The sequence below is a fragment of the Equus asinus genome, chromosome 10 (genome assembly GCF_041296235.1).
Source record: "Equus asinus isolate D_3611 breed Donkey chromosome 10, EquAss-T2T_v2, whole genome shotgun sequence".
NCBI lineage: Eukaryota > Metazoa > Chordata > Mammalia > Perissodactyla > Equidae > Equus > Equus asinus.
The window spans coordinates 33921495-33941412 of NC_091799.1; the positions used below are offsets into that span (position 1 = coordinate 33921495).

The following is a 19918-nucleotide window of genomic DNA, read 5'->3' on the forward strand; positions in this document are numbered from 1 at the left end:
ATCATCCCTCCTTTCCAGCCTTCCGGCTCTCACTCCTCTCTCCAGCCCAACAGCTTCTCCATCTGCGCCTCCAGCTGCTGACAGGCCCGCCTGGCTTCACAGTGCCAGCTACCACACTCACCTTCCGCTATCCCCAGTCCTGCCTGACCCAGTCCGCCAAACGCAGCCCTGTATCAACACGAACGGCCCACTTCTCTGTTCCAGGTTTACCACTGGTAGAAAAAACTCACACAAATGTGTGTACTGATTCCATTAGAAATATACAGTCGCCAAGCTCAACATGGCCTCCATGACACCAAGCAAGCCTAATTAGTACTCACAACAGCTATCATGATAACTATTTATTGAGTGCTTACTATGGGCCAAGCACTGTCCTAGTCACTTTACAAGCACTTTAATCCTCAAACAACACCACCACGAGTTACAGAGCATCATGAGGCCCATTTTACAGAAAGGAAAACTGAGGCACCGGCGGTCAGGACCTGCTTAGGGTCTCGACTGCATCACTCTGGCCACACTCACAGCCCGCACGCGGCTGTGCGGTCCTCAGGGGCCCAGCCAGGTGCCGGACCACCTCTACGGCACTAAACTGCTGTGTCACGCTGAGGCAGCAGCTTCAGCTTCATCGGTGAAAGCGAAAGAACGGGAAGGAGCGACGAGAACAGAATGGGCGCGGGCAATTTGGGAAAGGAGGCAGGGAGCACACGCAGAGAGACTGACTTCCCGGTCTGCGTTACTCAGCACTTTGTGGGGTTCCCGGGAATGGAGGGCAGGGGCGTGGCGGGCCTTCTCGAGGAATCCCGCCCGGTTTAGGCGGCACCTTCTCGATCCTGGGGTCAGCCAGGCCTTAAGGGTAAGCCTGGCTGACCCCTGTCCAGGTGACCCTGTGGCTCTGAGTGTGGCCGTCGCCTCCCCGCCTCCCCTGGCGGTGCACTGTGCACGCGCCCTTTAAGCCGCTCGATGGCCCCCACCACTACCCACTCCCAGCTCGGGTGTGGGAAGGTGGCGCCGGGGGTCGGGGTGGTGGGGGGGTGCCCTGGAGCTCCGCCCCGCGCCGGCGACAGCCCCGCCCCCGACCGTGGTCCAGTCCCCATCCGGCGGCTCCGCGGCTGCGGGAGGCGGGGCCTGGCCGCGGAGTCTTGGCGGGCGCAGGAGGCTAGAGCGGGCGCGCCCCCGCCACACGCACGCCGCGCGCGCCCGCCCGCCCCGCCCCTGTTGTATAAAGAGAAGGAGGGCTGCGCGCGCTCCAAGCTCCGTCCGACTCTTTGGATCCGCTTCCATCGCTGTTTACGGTCTCTCGTCAGACTCCAGCAGCCAAAATGGTGAAGCAGATCGAGAGCAAGGTACGCGCTCCCGGGGAAGGTCGGGCGCGCCGTGCACCCTCCGTCGCTGGGAAAGGCGATGGGCCGGAGGTGGGCAGGCCGCCCGTCCGCATCCCTGGGCGAAGGGGACGCAGCGGCTCGGCCTGGGACTGCGAGAAGCCCGGGCCTGGGTGCGCCCGAGGCGGTCGAGCATGCCCTGGAGGAAGCGCGGAGAGAGACGAGGGCCTCCTGGAGGGCGGAGTCGGGGTGCCCAGCGCTGCCTGCGCCCAGTGCGCCCGGGGGATGCACTCGCGCGGGGAGCGCCCGGGTGTCTCCCCACTGCGCGTTCTGCATCCCCTGGTCCAGGAAACGCTGATGGAGTGAGGGGATGGAGGGAGGCCCCCCTTAGCCCCATCTGTATCCCGATACGGGTCCGGGCCAGGAGATGGAGGGCCCCTTGGAGAAAGCACGGAGTTGCTGGCCGCCACTCCCTCCTGGGTGAGCGGCGTGATCCACCCGCGCTGGGTGGAGTGAGCTCCCTTGGGAGCGGGTCTAGGCCGGAGACTCCCGGCTGCCTTCATCGCTGCCGGGCCGCTGAGATAACGGGTGTTGTATCCGCGCAGAGGGGGCGGTCCCGGGCTGGAGACCCTGCTCGAAAGTAGGAGTCCGGCCCCAGGGGCCCAGGTGGCCGCTAGGAAGTGAGGTGCGCGTCGAGCCCTTGGGACTCCTCCTCCTGCGGCGCTGGGCGTGTTTCCGGCAGTGCCGGCTTTGGAATGACTCAGTCCCCAAGGCTGGGCCCAGGGGACTCCGCTGCTCTACCCATGTGTGATTCACCCTCAGTCAGTGGGATTTGCAGAAGCCAGAAGTTCCCCTGGGAGCAGCCGCGCCCGTCTGTGTGCTCGTTGGCCTCCGGGTACCCAGATGGTGGTTCTGTCCTTTTAGGAATGTCCAAGGCAAAAAGTGTTCCCATATTGGAAAGTCGTGGCCAGGCTGATACCCTCCTGCCTGGAAAACCCAGAGCCTAACATTGTGTCTGGTATACTGTAGCCACTCAAATGTTTGTTAAACCCAGAGAAAGGAAAGTAAGAGACCATTGATGTTGGAACAGTGAGAGACCTCTCCAAAGCGTTTACCCTGCGCTACCCCCCACCCCAGTAAAGCAGGGGAAAGGCGGGTCCTCCCCTGCCGTCAGTGCCCCGACCTGTTAGCTGCTGGGATGGGCTTCGGGAAACAGAAGTTTCTCTGTAATGATCCCTTATCTTTTTGTTACTTTTGTAATCAGGAAACATACATGATCATTGTAGAACATTTGGAAAGAGAGATCTATTTCCTAGAAGCAACCAGAGTAATTGAGATTATTTTATGTGTCCTGTTTTGTGTCTGAGCTTTTTTTCTTTTCCGTCTAATTTAGCCGGAACACTTTCCATGTAATTAGAAGCTTTTGTAATCATTTCAGTATCTGAACACCTTGCTGGATGTTTAGGCAGTTTTCCATGATTCAGTGAATATTTTGTTCACAACCTTTGTACAGAGTTCATGCTGTTCCTCAGGTTGGGGTCTGGAGTATGGTGGTTGGGTCAAGGGATGTGACCTTTTTTTTTTAATAAAATTTTTTTTTTCCCTTTTTCTCCCCAAAGCCCCCTGTACATAGTTGTGTATTCTTCCTTGTGGGTCCTTCTAGTTGTGGCATGTGGGACGCTGCCTCAGCGTGGTTTGATGAGCAGTGCCATGTCCGCGCCCAGGATTCGAACCAACGAAACACTGGGCCGCCTGCAGCGGGAGCGCGCGAACTTGGCCACGGGGCCAGCCCCAAGGGATGTGACCTTTTTAAGGCTTGTAGATGCGGCGAGAAACATGAGAATTCTCATTTCACTGCACGCCATCAACGCTGACTTTTCCCCCATAACTTTGGCCAAATCATTAGTAAGAAAAATTATCTCGCTGTAATCTGAGTAGCTTTGAGTGATTGTGACTGAACTTTTCTCCCCCGACATGTTGATTGGCTAATTGTAGTCTGTTAATCTGCATGTCCTTATCGATTTTTCCTATTGGGAGCTTTTTTTTGTGTGAGCTTTTATATTAAAATTAGCAACCCTGTCATTTGTTGAAAAGAGAGATCCTTAATATTGGGTTTTCTTCTACGTACTTTGATTCAATGCCTACTGAGTGACAAATGTCTGTGCGGGGAGGGCTTGTTCCCCAGCGTCTGCCAGCTTCATCAGTGTAACCTAACCGGTGAGAACCCACTGAAGGAGTAAGCAGACCTTTGAGTGGCCTGTATTAGTTGTCTCCGAATCCATACAGGACAAACAGAAAATGGATTGATTCCTGGAACACGCCTTTCAGCCCTTCCCTGTTTTAGTTGTCAGAAATATGACATGCTCTTCCCCTCATCAGTGAGAAGATGTGCAAGGGTGACAGGAAATTCATTACTCAAAAAGGCACTACAGGGGCTGGCCCCGTGGCCGAGTGGTTAAGTTCGCGCGCTCCGCTGCAGGCGGCCCAGTGTTTCGTTGGTTCGAATCCTGGGCGCGGACATGGCACTGCTCATCAGACCACGCTGAGGCAGCGTCCCACATACCACAACTAGAAGAACCCACAACGAAGAATATACAACTATGTACCGGGGGGCTTTGGGGAGAAAAAGGAAATAATAAAAAATCTTTAAAAAAAAAAAAAAGGCACTACAGTCTGGGGCCCAAGGGCCCTGATAATCAGTTGATCTTCAAAATTATGATCCAGAGTCATTAATCAAAATTAAACGAATTTGAACATTACTTGTAAATATTGGATGCACCTTAGAGTTTCATCCTGGTGGACTAAATTGGTGCCACTGGCCATCTGAGATAACTCAGAGGCGCTGTGTTGGTAGTTCAGAGCCACTGGGATCTATTTCAGACATGAGTGGGATAATGGATCATAAATGTGATGAGAAAGAAATCAACACCCCGTTTTTTTCCCCCCAAGAATGGCAGCTGCCGTTTATTGAACTATCTTCTACACACAGGCATTTTACTAAATGCTTTACGTCCACTCTTCTAACTAATTACCTTTGGAATGGGTATGTTTAGGAAAAGAGATGCTAGTTTCTGCTCTTATCTACCCCAGTTATAGTGTTCTGTGTTCAGAATATTTGTGTCCATGATGGGTACCTTTATTAATCCTCATTGTTAGTTTCCAGGAGCTAAAAATTGTGGTTTTTTTCTTAGTTAGATAATCTTGAATCATTTTTAAACTGATGTCTGTTTTAGGCAAACTTTTTAAGTATCAGGAGAAGAGAATTTGTCGTGACGTCGACACACACCTGGCTCTGTAACTCATGTTCAGTTAAGCCAAAAGTTATTGTTGCCTGTCTCTTTTCAGAATATTAGGTCGTTTTGCTTGACTTTGATTCAGAATTGTTTTGGGGACCCCTTGAGGGTGTTTGAAATAGCTTCTGTTTTGAAAGTAATCCCTGCAAGTACTTACGGAAGGCCAACCGTGTTCACAAACAGATGTGTTGATCTGACCAGATGTTGTCATTCCTTGACTTTTTTCCTGTCTTACCTGGACCTTGCAGTGAAGAGTGGCTGGTTTGACCTAAAAAAAAATCGTGTTAGGGAAGGCTGTGAGTGAAATTCAGCTGGAAAACCGGTAATTTTACAAATGATTTGTAAATAATAACTTCTCTCCTTGTGGCTTACTGTCTGTGGCTTAGCACCCCCACCCGCACCCCGACACGTCTCCCCACATCCAAAGGTGGGATGGGAGTTAGTGCCATCATGACTTAACCGTTATCAGGAACACCGCTTGGGAATTGTTTCCCCCCAAAAATAAGGTGGAAATCAGAAATTGAGAGAAGGAACTGTACTTCAGAGGAATTCACTTTAGATTTTTTTTTTAATGGTGTTTTATTTACTTTCCTTCTTTACTGGACCAGATCTGATAGGGTTCTTAGCGTTCAAGGGAGGGGGATGTTCGTTTCAATTAAGCCAACGTGACCAGCATTTTTCCCCCAGAAGAAACCTAGATTTCAGTCACGTTTTTATGTTTTGATTTCTCTTCATTGCTCCGCTTTTTATCAGCACTGACTGACTAATTGTGGGTAAAAACAAGTCTCTTGTTAACTAGAAGGTTGGGTTCCTAGGTTACAGTGTCAAGACCGTGAGTTAATTATTCAGGGAGGTTGGTGGGAAGGGATTTCTTGATCATTTCTGCTGGTGGAATTGTATTTAACATGCACTGCTTATGCAAAATAACATCTAAGGAAATTCCCTTCATGAGGAACTAAAACTATCTTTGGTTTGGTCCACAATGAGGGCAGAGTGGAGATAAAGGGCAGAAATCAAAGATAAACAGTATGATCTCGACTCTGGGAACTCCATTGCAAAGAATACAAGGAAATATGCTTAATGTCAACAGTGATTGTCTGAGTGTGAGGGTTTGGGGAGGTTATTTTCCTTGATATTTTTTTGAGCTTTTGGCGTGTTCTACCGTAGAAAATAGTTTAATCAAAAAAGCGTTAGCTCTTTTTAAAAAGAAAGCTAACTTGTGGTGTCTTCGTTGTAGAGTTCTCTGCCTTGGTGGCTGCAATGGAAGTGGCCCCTTTGATCAGTCGATAAGCATTTAGTGAATGTTGACCATAAATATACCTAGATTTGATGTGGAAACATTTTTAATACAAATGTCTATTTTCTTTTGTTTGCTTAGTTTGGCTATAGATTAATGAACAATATTTTATAAAATTCGTGAAGACACGAATGTCGATACACTATATACATTATACTTGTTGCATCTTATCAGGTAACACTACAACACTCTGTAGGATTTCTTCCAACAGTTTGTTCTGATTTGGTTTTTTTACTAAAAATTAGGTCCTGAAAGCAGGACCTCCAATTCGTGCTTTGTGTCACATTTTATCAGGTTTAACCAGGGCTTTTGGAAATGAAGCCATTTACCTTACACTTTCCTTTCTCCCTTCTTAGTCTGCTTTTCAGGAGGCCTTGAACAGTGCAGGAGAAAAGCTCGTAGTCGTTGACTTCTCAGCCACGTGGTGTGGGCCTTGCAAAATGATCAAGCCTTTCTTTCATGTGAGTATTAAACAACTTCTCCTTTGTATGAGATTTGTGGTCACAAAGCTAGGAAAGGAGGACAGTTCAAAAGCTTTGGGGGTCTTTTGTTAGATCTTTGGTCTAAAAGTAATAGTATAACAACTTAATTTAGTTTTACACAGGTAGCCCATTGAAGACCACTTTTGAAGTTAATTTGGTTGTCTTCCAGCCAAACATGGGCCCTATTTGAAATTTAGGCCTCAAAAGTTGATGTAGCAAATTATTTTGTATTAGAAAAAATTCGATTCAGAGAAAACTGATGTCCTTTATGCTTCCCTGATCCTTGGTCTAAATTTTTGGATCTTTAGTTAGTCTATACTTTAAGTTTCCATTTAAGAAGCTTGAGTGTGTTGATTGCTGTTACCCAGTTCTAAATCTTGGTGGATTTTTCCTTTTAAATTTTCCAGTCCCTCTCTGAAAAGTACTCCAATGTGGTGTTCCTTGAAGTAGACGTGGATGACTGTCAGGTACGTGGCTGGAAGTTAAGAACACAACCAAGCTTTCACCCTGGCCTTTCCCTCTGCATCGCACAGTGCTTGTTTTCATAAACATGTCAAATACTACTAGAACCACAACCCTAGCCAAAAAGTTCTATTTTGGAAGAACAGGTAGTTGTGCCAACTATGGGCTTAATCCTAGATATCAGGGCTATAGCCCTCACATCCTAAAGAAAGCATGACGACAGACGGTTGTGGCTTCTGTCCCTTCCCAGTCACCGATCTCTCTGAAATACTACATAATTCTACCTAACATTCTGAGGTGCTCAATAAGTAGAAGTTAGATTTGGCTGTGATAAGTCAATTGACAGAGTTGGTGGTGTCAGCAAATTGGAGGACTCCTTTTAAGGTTGTGAATTAATGACACAAGGAAGTATATTCACAAGTGCCTTGGTTGATTTTAGTCAATTAGAAAACCCATTTGTTTTAAAGAACACACACCAGGGTTCCTGGTAGAGAGCTGAGAGGGTAATCTGGGGGACATTCCAGGGTTGGTTTGATTTAACAAATGCTTGTTTAGCGCTATATGTGCTGGCACTGTTGTGGGTCCTTTACAAGTCTCGATTCATTTCAGCCTTGGTGCCGGCATCATCCTCATTTTACAGAGGAGAAAACTGAAAGACGGAGAGGTTGCCGTGGAGTTACAGTTAGGAAGTGGCAGAGCCAGGATATCAAATGAGGTGGTCTGCCTTCCCAGCTGATGCTCTTAAGCACACACTTGAGAGGAGGCTCTGTGCTGGGGGTGCAGGTCCGGTGCCCAGCACGTGGCCTCGCTCTCACACAGCCCCCTGAACTGGGAGGGCCTGAGCAAGATGGGTCACCCAGGGGCTCTTTACAGCTGTGTGGGCATTTCCTCGTTAGCCCCAGCGGGGCCGGAGGGGGTTAGGGTCTGATGCGCTGCACCTGGTTCTCATCCTGTCTCAGTGACTTCTGCTTTAGGCTCATCTCCCTTGGTTCTTCTCTCTGTCCAGATCTTAATCCCTGCCCCTTCAGCCTCCCAAGGTTGCTTATTCAGGGAGCAAACATGGAATGTTTAAGAAAGGTACTGAAAGGTTAGTTTTAAAAGGTTTATGGCAGTACTTTCTAAACCTGTGAGGACCTGCCAGCATCACATTGCTTATTCTCGGCACATTTTCTGATTCCACACTCCTGCCTTTGCTGGCACTGTCTTCTCTACCTGGCATCTCATTTCCTTTCCTCCTTGACGAACTCCTAGTCATCAGCTTCACGTCTTCTCCAGAATCCCAGTTACCCCTTTTATGCCCCAGACTAGGTTAGTTTCCATTTCCGTGTCCCCATCATGTCCTCTGCCCCGCTTGTCCTCTTGCATTTGTGGTAATAGAATGGGGAGGATCCTGTACCTGGACTGCCTGCTTATTTCCCAGCTGCGCCTCCTTAGCTGGGCAGGCTTGGTTATTTATCTTTTCTCTGCCTCACTTTGATCCTCTGTAAAAAGGCAGTGTTAATCCAACATCATAAACCAGCTATCAGGGTTAAATGAGATAATACCTGCGAAGAGCCTGGCACGTGATAAGTACTCAGTGATATTAGCTACTACTATAATGATCTCTCTGTGTCTGTCCTTTACCATTAGTCCCTGTCAATTTCTTGGGGTCAGGGACCCTGTTAGATTCACTTTTGTTTTCCCTTCACCTAGCATACCTGCCTGCATGTAGTAGGTCCGGAATCAGTGAATGTTGTATGGTTGTTAAGTTACTGTTCTGATGTGTCCCAGAGTTTTAAACAAAGAAGTGAGAGTAGATAGCATGTGTTTGTGAACAAAAGCCTTGCTCCCTCTTATAACCTAACTTACACTCTTGTTTTTCCTATATGGTCACCTTAACCAGGTGAAAATGTCACCTGGAAGGGACTAGAGAAACTTCCATCTGGTACTGACCCTGTCATAGCAACTGAATAGATTTTATCTGAAAGTAATAACGTGCTAGATGCCGCGGTAAGCTCTGTGTGTGCATTAGGTCAGGTGATCCCCACAGTAACTACAAGGACACTTTTTATTAGCACCTCCACTGAACAAATAATGGGACTGCAGCACGCAAGGAGAAGTAGGTCAGCCGAGACAGAGCCTGTGGGTTTGACCCTGGACCATGCTGGACCGAGGACAGGTGCTCTTTCTGCCTCAGTCCAAATCCTTTGGGAAGTAGGTATGCAGAGCAGTCAAGGACTTCTGTGTGGCAGGGCTCCTCCGTCATGTCTGGGTGGCCTACTCATGATCACCCTGCAAATTCCAAACCTTGGAGTGACTCTCTCACAAATTGGAGGCCTTTCACTTTGCCTCCATATTCTAAGGATGGAGCACCATGCAGTTTTTTCCTTTGGATATCTCTAATGAGTATTATTATACTATCTAGCCTTATTGATCTGTTGCAGAGTTAAAAGTTGAACTCATTCCAGCACCCTTTGGTCACCACATACACGTAGCAGTAGTCTCTGTCAGCTCCTACTCACCTGGCCATTCAGCAGAATTAGCAAGGCAGGAAATTTACACAAAAAGCAGGTTCATTGAACAACTAGGAGTTATTTTTCCCCTAGGAATTTACGAATGACATGAGTGGATCTTCTGGTTGCTTTGGAACTCTAGGTAAAACCGTCACCTCATTTCAACTCTAAAAGAATGCAGATAAGGGATAAAGATTGCATCAATTTCTGAATATTAGGTCATTATTAAATAGATGGAATGTTAAATGAATTAGTTTTTTATGCAGATAATTGCTGACCTTAAATTTCAGGCCCAGGGTACTTTACATTTATAATGTCTTTGGGGCGAACAGCATACAGTTTTAGTAGAAGGATCACTAAACATTTGGAAAAAATTGTTTTAGGTGTAATAGATTTAAATGGACAGTTAGGAGGCATGGACATAATATGTGGTACACAAATTTGTTTTTTTTTTTTTGGGTGAGGAAGATTCACCCTGAGCTAACATCTGTGCCAATCTTCTTCTGTTTTGTGTGTGGGACGCTGCCACAGCATGGCTTAATATGCAGTGTGTGGGTCTATGCCTGGGATTTGAACCTGCAAACCCAGGCTGCTGAAGTGGAGAGCACAAACTTAACCATTATGCCAGCCCCTAATCTTCCTGTTTTTTCCTTGGGGAAGATTAGCCCTGAGCTAACAAACATCTGTGCCAGCCTTCCCCTACTTTATGTGTGGGATGCCTCCACAGCATGGCCAATGAGTGGAGTAGGTCTGCACCCAGGATCCAAACCTGCAAACCAAGGCCGCCGAAGCAGAACATGTGGAACTTTAACCACTCGGCCACGGGCTTGGCCCACACACACAAAATAATTTTGAATTCATAGAAAAGTATGAGTACCAGCTCTTTTGAAAATGAAAGACTGAGACTCTACTCCCAACTCTCTACAGGGCATGGTACTTATTTTGTAAATTAAAATAAGAAACCGAGTAATTTTGACCTGATTGTTTTGCAGCCTTTCAGAATGCCATGTGTTTCCATTTTAATTAGCACAGCCAGGAATGAATTAACAGAAATGACTAAAGCAAGTTGAAAGTTGTCTCAGCTCTATGGAGGGCTAAGCTAGAAACCAATGAAACTAATAAGGTAAATGTGGTCTTGTTACTCTTACCAATAAAAACTAATAAAAATCTGCAAATGGGCAAAACTACAGGGATGGTGACCAGATCAGTGGTTCCCGGGGGGTGGGGTAGGGGAGGGTTTGACTTCAAAGGAGCTGCTGAAGGACATTTCAAGGGACTGGGGAACAGTTCTGTATCCTTATTGTGTGGTGGTTGTGACATGACTATGCATTTGTCAAAACTGGGAGAACTTGTATGTCCTCCCCCAAGTCAATTTTACTGTATGTAAGTTTTTTTAAATTCTAGATTATAAAAAAAAACCAGGAAGTGAGGATGTCATTAGGGCTTGAGCTAGCCTTATGAATGTTTTTAAAACCTCAGAAGTAATTAAATTTTGAAGTATGCATACCTTTCAGATCACTACACGAATAGGCAACTAGTCTGTCGAACAAGAAGTAGAAAACAAAAGAAAACTAAGACATTAGCTTTAGGAGCCTGACCAGTGGCTCAGCGGTTAAGTGCGCACATTCCACTTCGGCAGCTCAGGGTTCGCTGGTTCGGATCCTGGGTGTGGACACAGCAGCACCTGGCAAGCCATGCTGTGGCAGGTGTCCCACATATAAAGTAGAGGAAGATGGGCATGGATGTTAGCTCAGGGCCAGTCTTCCTCAGCAAAAAGAGGAGGATTGGCAGTGGTTAGCTCAGGGCTAATCTTCCTCAAAAACAAAACAAAACAAAAAAGACATTAACTTTAGACAGTAACGATCAAATGTTAGTTGAGGAACTACTAAACTTTACCAAGTTCCATAAAAAATTTTAATAGGGGTATATTGTGTTCCTAGATATTGACTCAGTTTTGTTAAAATGTCAGTACTCCCAAAATTGTCTAACTCAAACTGACATTTTTGGGAAATTGATCATGATATTCTGAAATAATATAGTCAGGAAAATCCTGGAAAGTATTTAAAAATAATAATTGGGGGGATGAAATTGTGGAGGATGGGAAAGGACAAGCCCCATAAAAATAAAGTATGTTAGTTGCACTAGTTAAAAGAGGCTGGTCGCCTAAACAGAGTTAGGTAGGTTGATCCGTGGACTAGAAGAGAAAGTCCAAAAAACAGAACCAGGTCTGTTGAACCGGGTGTTAATGATTAACCATTTGGGGTTAAAATGTAGCAACTCTACCTTTATTCCCAAGTAAAATCTAGTAGAAATTTAAACATCAAAATCCTCAAAAGTACTGAAATGATAGACACCGTCAAGCGCATGAAACACCTTGTCTCTTGTAGTCTTAAGAATTGAACTGTTTCTCTCCTTTGCCATTGAGGACATGGGCCTGGAAAAGTTCAGTCACAGAACTAAAGTTGTTTGATGCTAAATTGAAGAAAGCCCATGCATTTAATGAAATGGGTAGGGAAGAGCTGATGGATGATTTGATTACATGAAAAGTCTTAACCTGGGTGGCAGAAATCGTGATGAATACTGATAAACTGACACACATTCCTTAGAAGGTAGTTTAATAGTATATATCTAGAGCCTTTAAATTGAGCATGCTCTTTCTCTCAGCAATTCTACTTCAGGCGATGGGAATTGAACCAGGAAGTAGAGATATTTATATAGAAGATTAGAGTGTTTACGTTAGGCAAAAATCAAAGCCTCCTACATATTGACTAGTGGATTAGTTAAAATGATGATGCAGCCATAAAGGAATGCTATTGGACCATAAAAAATGACTGTGTACGGTTTCATGGGGAAAAGTCCATTGTATGTGCATTACACCTAGTGTCTATGTGTGTTTCATTGCATCTAACATGGGTTTTATAAAGGAAAGCATTGAATGTGGGTTATACTTATAGAAATTAATTAAAAATGAAAATGATCTTCTTAAACCCAGCAATTCCACGTTAAGCTTTTTGCCCTGGGGATGTGTCTGGGAACTTAATTCATAAGGATGGACATAAGTTGGAAATAACCTAAAAGCCCAGGATGGGGGATTATAGTACGAAATCCTGTGTCACCTTTAAAAATCACTTTCACACCCAAGGAAAGTGACAATGCTGAATGCTTAAACTAAAAACTTACCGTTTAAAGACCTGACTGCAATTTAAAATAAAATGCATGAACATCATTTAAAACACACCAAGAATCTATCTTAAAGCTTTGACACCACTTCTTTGTGAGCCTTTATCTTTTTTCCAGTTTTTTTATGATTTTATTGTAAGTTAAGCAGTTGTATCAATGCAGGAATGCTGACCTCTGGCTCAGTGAGGTGTAAGGCATCCAGAATCTGAAAACACTGACTAAACTATGACTTTATTGATTGGGACCCTTTATTTTCTGCTGATAAAGCTTTGGGAGTGGCTTTTCCTGTCTGAAAGTTGTGATAGTGTCCAGGTCCTGATGTCTTGCGTGCCTTCACATGCCGTGCAGCTCCGTTCCAGCCTGGTTCTATGATTAGAAGTGGGGGAGAGGGTGCTCATTCTTCCTGGACCACTGCCCTCCCACCGTGGATGTAAAAACAAAACCAACACCCTCCTCTTGAGGCTTCTGCCACCTGCGTACATGAAAGATGGTATCCAGCTGGTGGCTTACAGGTGCCACGTAGAGAGGGTGGGGATTGTAGTAGACACCTGCTCTCCAGTGCCATGAGGGGTAAGCCCGGTGTCCCCAGATATTCAAGTTCAAGAGATATCTGCTAGTGGGTAAACCAATTCAGAGGGTTTTTGATTTTTTGGTTTTTTTCTGGGAAAGATTTGCCCTGAGCTAACATCAGTTGCCAGTCTTCCTCTCTTTTTCATATCTGGACCAGAGTCAGCCCCATAGACTACCAGTTTTTATTAACCTTTTAGCTAAACTAGTCCCTCCCTCCTTCTAACTTGCCGTCTTCTAGACTTCTTGATTGCTCATCCACAATTCGTCCAGGACCTTTGACATGTGCAGTTCGTAGTCTTGCTGTCAACTCTTCACCCAGATTTTCCATCCTGGATGCTCATACTACAAGGGAGCCACTGGAGTAGTAAACTGGTGCAGTTAAAACTTTGTCATCTTCATTTTGATAGTCTTCTCACATTTCTTGGTAATTCCCTGTAACTCTTGCTTTCAGCGAATATTCAGTGTTTGCAGCATAGTAGGCATTCAGTATTAGCCATTTTTATTCCAGCCATTACTGTCCTGGTGCATTTAAAGACAAAGTAAAGGTTCTCTGGAAAGAACTCTTCAATAGTAGTGCCCACCACGCTTCCTGCCCAAGCTCTCAACAGTCCGCACGCAAATTCCTGAGGATGTAAAGTCATGCTTTTCTTTGCAGTCTCAGAGGAAGAGGTGAAGTTAGGCCGGTGTGTACCATCTCCTGGAGGCCACTCCATTTTTAATTCCTATGCCCCTTGCTCCCGAATCACAAACTAGAAACCACCACGGTGTTTATAGCTGACCTTCCTTTCCCGTGAAGCCTCTGGTTTCCGAGTTCTGGTTCTCAGAGTTCTGCCTCCTCGGTTGCTGTCCTTCCCAGCTTTTGCTTCTTAGGCGCTGCGAGGTTCTGCCTTTCCTTCCTGTCCTCCTTATTTGAATGCCAAGCTGACATTTTCAATCCTTATTGGACCTCTTCACCTGAAACTCTCGTCTGAACCAAACCATATTCATGGCATTTCCCTCCGAACCCCGTGTGAACAACGTATTGCGTGTGTGGTGTTGCCCTCTCACTTCATCTTCCTGTAATGAGACTGAAAAACGCTTGAGACTGCCATGACCTTTGAGCTGCAGAAAAATCCTTAGATAAGAGCCACATCTAGGAGAAGAGAAAATGTGCACCAACTAGCCCAGTTAGCAATGTTAAAAGTTTATCCATTTTCCTCCAAGCCAGGAGTCCCGCTTTATACTGATTTAAAGGGGGGAGGCAAGGTGTGTGGAATTTGTGGTTCCCTTCAGGTGATTCCGATATGCAGCCAGATTTGAGAACCTCCAAGTGAATTTTTAATTAAAAATAGACAGAAAAACCGGTATGGAGCTGTCCCTTTAGATTACTGTGACTCTGTTCTTGAACAATTCTCTTGGAAATAAATTTTTCTTGCTAACAATGGACTGGAGCCTTTATGATCATCTTCTCTGATCACTCCCTTAAGAAAATTGGAAAAACCGTGAGGAAAGACAAGAGGTGCTAATTCTGAGGAATAGTTAAGATTAAAATCCTGAATGCGGTTACAGCAGAATTTTTTATTGCTCCTTTATGATACTTGAAATAGCTGAGATAGAATTGATTACACAACTTAGTGAATCACTGTATGTATAGTATCTGATGCTGGTAGCATGCTGCTTGTGGGTGCCCCTCATAGAGGAGCAAACACGTTAAGAATTGTAATTGAGAATATAACCAAATTGGCTTTTGTGCTGCTGTTATAGTCCTTATATTGATTTTCATATGCAAAAAAAAAAAAAAGTCCTAATGCTGAGATGTGGGTATGTAACAGGAAAAAGATGCTGGCTTGGGTTACTTCTGTCAAAGCTCAGCATTCACAGTCTTGTTCTCATCCTCTCCTCCTGCACCCCCTCCCTCAGGATGTTGCTGCAGAGTGTGAAGTCAAATGCATGCCAACCTTCCAGTTTTTTAAAAAGGGGCAAAAGGTAGGTACATCTGACCTTGAAAGAAAACATGTCGTAAAGGAAGAAACTGAATGGACTTAGCCCTTCCCGGTGGGAAGCATGCCCCCATTGTGTGTTTTTAAGACTATTTAAATATGTCATTCTTCATTGATTTAAGTACATAATGTGACATCTATTTGAAAATTGATCTTTGCTGGAACTGGTCACTAAAATCTCTGTGACTGGTGCTTCGTATTTCTATCATGAAGTGCATTTGTCTTTATTAAGAGGTGTTTCTGTAAAAAAAAATTGTATTTGAGACTTTGAGGATTTTTCTTCTTAGTTTTTATTTTTTATTTTTAACTTAAAAGAGCTGTGTTACCCAGGGATGTTAATTTTTGTGTGTGTGAGGAAAACTGGCCCAGAGCTAACATCCGTTTCCAATACTCCTGTTTTTTGCTTGAGAAAGACTAGCCCTGAGCTAACATCTGTACCAGTCTTCCTCTACTTTGTACGTGGGATGCCTCCACAGCATGGCTGATGAGTGGAGTGGATCCCCACCCGGGATCCGAACCCACGAACCAGGGCCACTGAAGAGAAGCGTGGAGAACTTTAACCACTCAGCCATGGGGCGGCCCCCAAGGATGTTAATTTTAAATTAAGATTATACTTCCCTTCCCCTCCTCCCATTTCTTTCCCATTCTCTGATCATATCTTAGGCACAAAATGGGGACACTATGCTACATCTAATGTCAATTCAATGTTCTCTTAACAGGTGGATGAGTTTTCTGGAGCTAATAAGGAAAAACTTGAAGCCACCATTAAGGGATTAATCTAATCGTGTTTTCTGAAAACGTGACCAGCCATCAGTTGTTTAAAACTTGTAATTTTTTTTATTTACAAAAAGGAAAGATCAAGTATGAAGACTATATACCCAACTGCCATCTGATTATAAGTGACAATAAAATATTAATTCTACCCTTTTTAAAACTGTCTGGTATCTTTGAATAGCTTTCAAAATAAATGAAAAGTGGCCATTAGATAATATTTAATGTCCTAATTATTTTCATATATTCTTGATCAGTTTTTAGTAACCTCATAGGCTGTTAAGACTTTTTCCTACTATTACTACCTTAGTGTATTTCTAGAAAAAAATCTTGTTGGGAGCAGTGCAGATAATAGAGTAGTATGTTAAAATTCTGTTATTTTTTGACCCTTATGAACAGAGAAAATAAATAGTATTCTGTTCTAGCAGGAAAAGCCCCTGTGCTGTCTGAATGATCAGCATCACCAAAATTGATGTCCACCCATGAAGGAATTCTCTATCTCTAGTTTGAGATTCCTGTCCCAAAGGTCATAGTGAGCTGCTAATTTTGCTAATGGTGACTGAGTCCTATTGTATCAATTGGGAATTCTTCGTGGTCAGCTCACAAGGGAGTTCCCAGAAATATTACCATGGGAATTTTGATTCCCTCAAAGTTGCTGAGGAACTGATTTATAGGCCAGATAGAAGTTTCAACCTGAGTGGTAAAGGGTGTAGAAGTTACCAGTTATTTCATTCAAAGAACATTAAGTGTTTGTGTTCTAGACACAGCAAAGGGCTAGACGAATGCTTGAAGAAAGTTTTTAATTTGTATGATAATGAAAACCATAGAATTAATCATATGCCTTGCGTCATCCTTATATTAATTCAATCTTTGCAACAATCTTGTGAAGTTAGTTCTGTAATCCCTGTTTCCCAGGGAGGAAACAGGCAGAGAGGTAAGTAATTTCCCCACTGTCACGCCAGTCAGTGGAGGATCTGAGATTCAAACAAAGGGAGCTGGAGCCTGAGTACGTGCTCTCAAATACTACACTGCTTCTCAGTGTAACAGTCTGAGTAACTGGTAAAATGATGGGCCCTTCCCTAGGTTTTTTTCCTCATCTAAAATTAGGGTGCTGAACTTAGATGACCTCTGAAAATACTAATTGAATATGATCCAGGCACTGTATTAGGCTAGGAATATACCTGTGAATAAGACACTCTTCTCCTCATAGAGCTTACATATAGAAGGGGAGGCAAACTAATGAATAATAGACTATGGTATATTCTACAAGGCCGAAACAAACAAAGGGACACAATAATTGAGACTAGGGGGACCTGCTTTGATGGACTTGTTGGGGTGGGGTTCTGTGAGGTGACTAAGCTGAGACCTGATGTTAAAAAGGACTCCGACCAGCAAAGAGCCAGGGAATCTGCTTTTCAGTAGAGAGAATGGTGTGCATAAAGGCCCTGAGTCGAGAAAGACCATCAGAGAAGCATGAAATAAAGCCAGCTAGAGTAGCAGGGCCCGGTCATCCAAGGCCGCCTTCTAGGTGCAAAGGGAAGCAATTGAAGGGTAAGCTGAAGATTAATGGGCTCTGATCTTCAGAGTTCATTTTGGCAGCATTATGGAAAATGGGTTGGAGGAAGCAATGAACTGGAAGACCAGTTAGGCTTTTACACGCACCTAGGCCAGAAATAAGGATTAGCTGTGTTGGGGGATGGCAGGGAAGTGGTAGAGAGAAACAAAGTGTGTATGAAGACAATCCAAAGACTTCTGGGAGTAGGATTCTAGAGTATATCCCAGGTTTTTGGCTTGAGCAACTGGGTGATTGGGGTGCCATGTAGTGAGTGAGATGAGGATTGAAAGAAGCAGGTCAGGTCCTCTCTGGACATGTTAAGATAGATCCTTTGGTGGTGTGCATTCAAATGAAGATATGCAGGCTGTTGGGTACAGATCAGGTCTGGACTGGGATGGGAATTTGGAAAACATTGTCATGTAGATGGCTCAGGAATGTGTGAGATCACCCAGGAAGATAATCAAGAGTGAAGAGGACTCAAAATAGCCTGATGAACTCCCAATTTTTAGAGACTAGTAAAGTAGGAACCAACAAAGGAGACAGAAGGGAGGACAGAGGGGAAGGAGGAAAATCAGAGAAGGATTTTATCCCAAAAGCAAAGAGGAGAGCTATCAAATGCTATTGAGAGGCTAAGGAAGATGACAGGAAAACAAAATGAAGGTGATGATTATGACAAGAAATTCCTATAGAGAGAATAGGGATGGAAGTGAGATCGGTGAGAACTGAAGAGTGATCAGAAATGACCCAGAAATCACACTTTTCATAGCTATCCTAAAGGAAATAACATTTGTTTTTGAAGAAAAATGTCCAAGGATAATTGTTGGAGCATTGTTTATAGCAGCACAAAATTGGATCTCCGTCAATAGAGGAATGGTTAAATTCAATATGAAATTCTTTCTAGGTAATACAGAACAAGGAGCTATTAATACTGAAATAGGAAAATCTCAGTCACTGAGTAAAAAAAAAAGTTGCAGAACAATATTAACAATACAGAACAGTATGGTTCCATTTGTATAAAACACAAAACATGCTAGCTATCTGTAGGTAAATCTGCATGTAAATTAACAGGAAAAGATCTCCAAGGAGACATTTCTAGTTAATCACAGCAGTGACTTCTGGAGAGGGGGATACGTAGACATTAATGGTTTTAGTTTTATCTGTAAATATCTGGATGTTTCATAAAAGGAATATATTCATGCATTACTTACAAATTAAAAATATTTTTTAAAAAGTGAATAGAATGTGAAGAAAGGGAAGCAGGATTTGTAGAATTCATGAGAAATTTTCCTCTCAAGTAGAGCTGAGAGATGGGGTTAATAGGCATTTTATGTGTAAGACGGAGGGTTTGCTAGCATGCAAATGGAAATGATACAGAGGTAGAGACTGATTTTGCAGGAAAAAGGATACTTGAAAAAGAGAATTTGTTTAATCAAGAGAGAATGTGATTCAAAGCACAAAGAGAGAGACACGTTGGATAGAAGGAAAGTCATTTCCTCCACCATAACCAGTGGAATAAGGATGCATGCATAAGCTCCTAAATATATAGAGCAAATATAAGACTTAAAAGGAGAAATAGACAGCAACATAATAATAGTAGGGGATTTTAATACCCCACTTACATCAATGGATAGATCATCCTGACAGAAAAATCAATAAGGAAAAATCAACCTTAAACAACACATAAGATCAGATAGACCTAATAGATATATACAGAACATTACATCCCAAAGCAACAGAACGTGCATTCTTCTCAGGCACATGGAACATTCTCCGGGATAGATCATATGTTAGCCACAAAACAAGCCTTAAGAAGCTCGAAATCATATCAAGCATCTTTTCTGACTACATGGTATGAAACTAGAAATCAAATACAAGAGGAAAACTGGAAAATTCACAAATATGTTTATGGAGATTAAACAACATGCTACTGAACAACCAATGAATCAATGAAGAAATCAGAAGAGAAATCAAAAAATACTTTGAGACAAATTAAAATAGAAATACAACATACCAAAATTTATGTGATGCAGCAAAAGCATTCCCTTGTAAGAGGCAAGTTCATAGCAATAAATGTCTACCTTGAGAAACAAAGATCTTAAAAACAAGCTTACACTTCAAGAAAGTAGAAAAAGAACAACAAAGCCCAAAGTTAGTAGTAGAAGGAAGGAAATAACCGATTAGAACAGAAATGAAATACAGACTGAAAAGAGAATAGAAAGGATCAGTGAAACCAAGAGCTGATTCTTTGAAAATGTTGGCAAACTTAGCTAGATGCACAAAGAGGGGGAACAAAACAGAGGACTCAAAATCAGAAATAGAAGAGGAGACGTTACAACTGATAGCACAGAAATACAAAGGATCATGAGAGACTACTAAGAACAATTATACACCAACAAATTAGACAACCTAGAAGAAATGGACAGATTCCTAGAAACATACAAACCTTCCAAGACTGAATCATGAAAAGAAAGAAAATCTGAACAGACCGATTACTAGTAAGGAGATTGAATCAGTAATC

General features: G+C 43.6%; 1 protein-coding gene across 1 annotated transcript; it reads left to right on the forward strand.

Moving 5' to 3' along the window:
- Nucleotides 1-1068: 1068 nt before the first annotated feature.
- Nucleotides 1069-16008, forward strand: TXN (thioredoxin). The gene is made up of 5 exons (XM_014834486.3): nucleotides 1069-1343; nucleotides 6266-6370; nucleotides 6799-6858; nucleotides 14995-15060; nucleotides 15794-16008. The coding sequence occupies exons 1-5, from the start codon at nucleotides 1320-1322 to the stop codon at nucleotides 15854-15856; spliced, it is 318 nt and encodes a 105-aa protein (XP_014689972.1). The 5' UTR covers nucleotides 1069-1319; the 3' UTR covers nucleotides 15857-16008.
- Nucleotides 16009-19918: the final 3910 nt, after the last annotated feature.

Excerpts from the sequence above, each read along its gene's own strand:
- TXN (XM_014834486.3), top strand. The coding sequence starts at position 1,320 with ATGGTGAAGCAGATCGAGAGCAAG. Across the intron at positions 6,371-6,798 it reads TGATCAAGCCTTTCTTTCAT|TCCCTCTCTGAAAAGTACTC; the intron begins GTGAGTATTAAA and ends TAAATTTTCCAG. Across the intron at positions 15,061-15,793 it reads TTTTTAAAAAGGGGCAAAAG|GTGGATGAGTTTTCTGGAGC; the intron begins GTAGGTACATCT and ends TTCTCTTAACAG.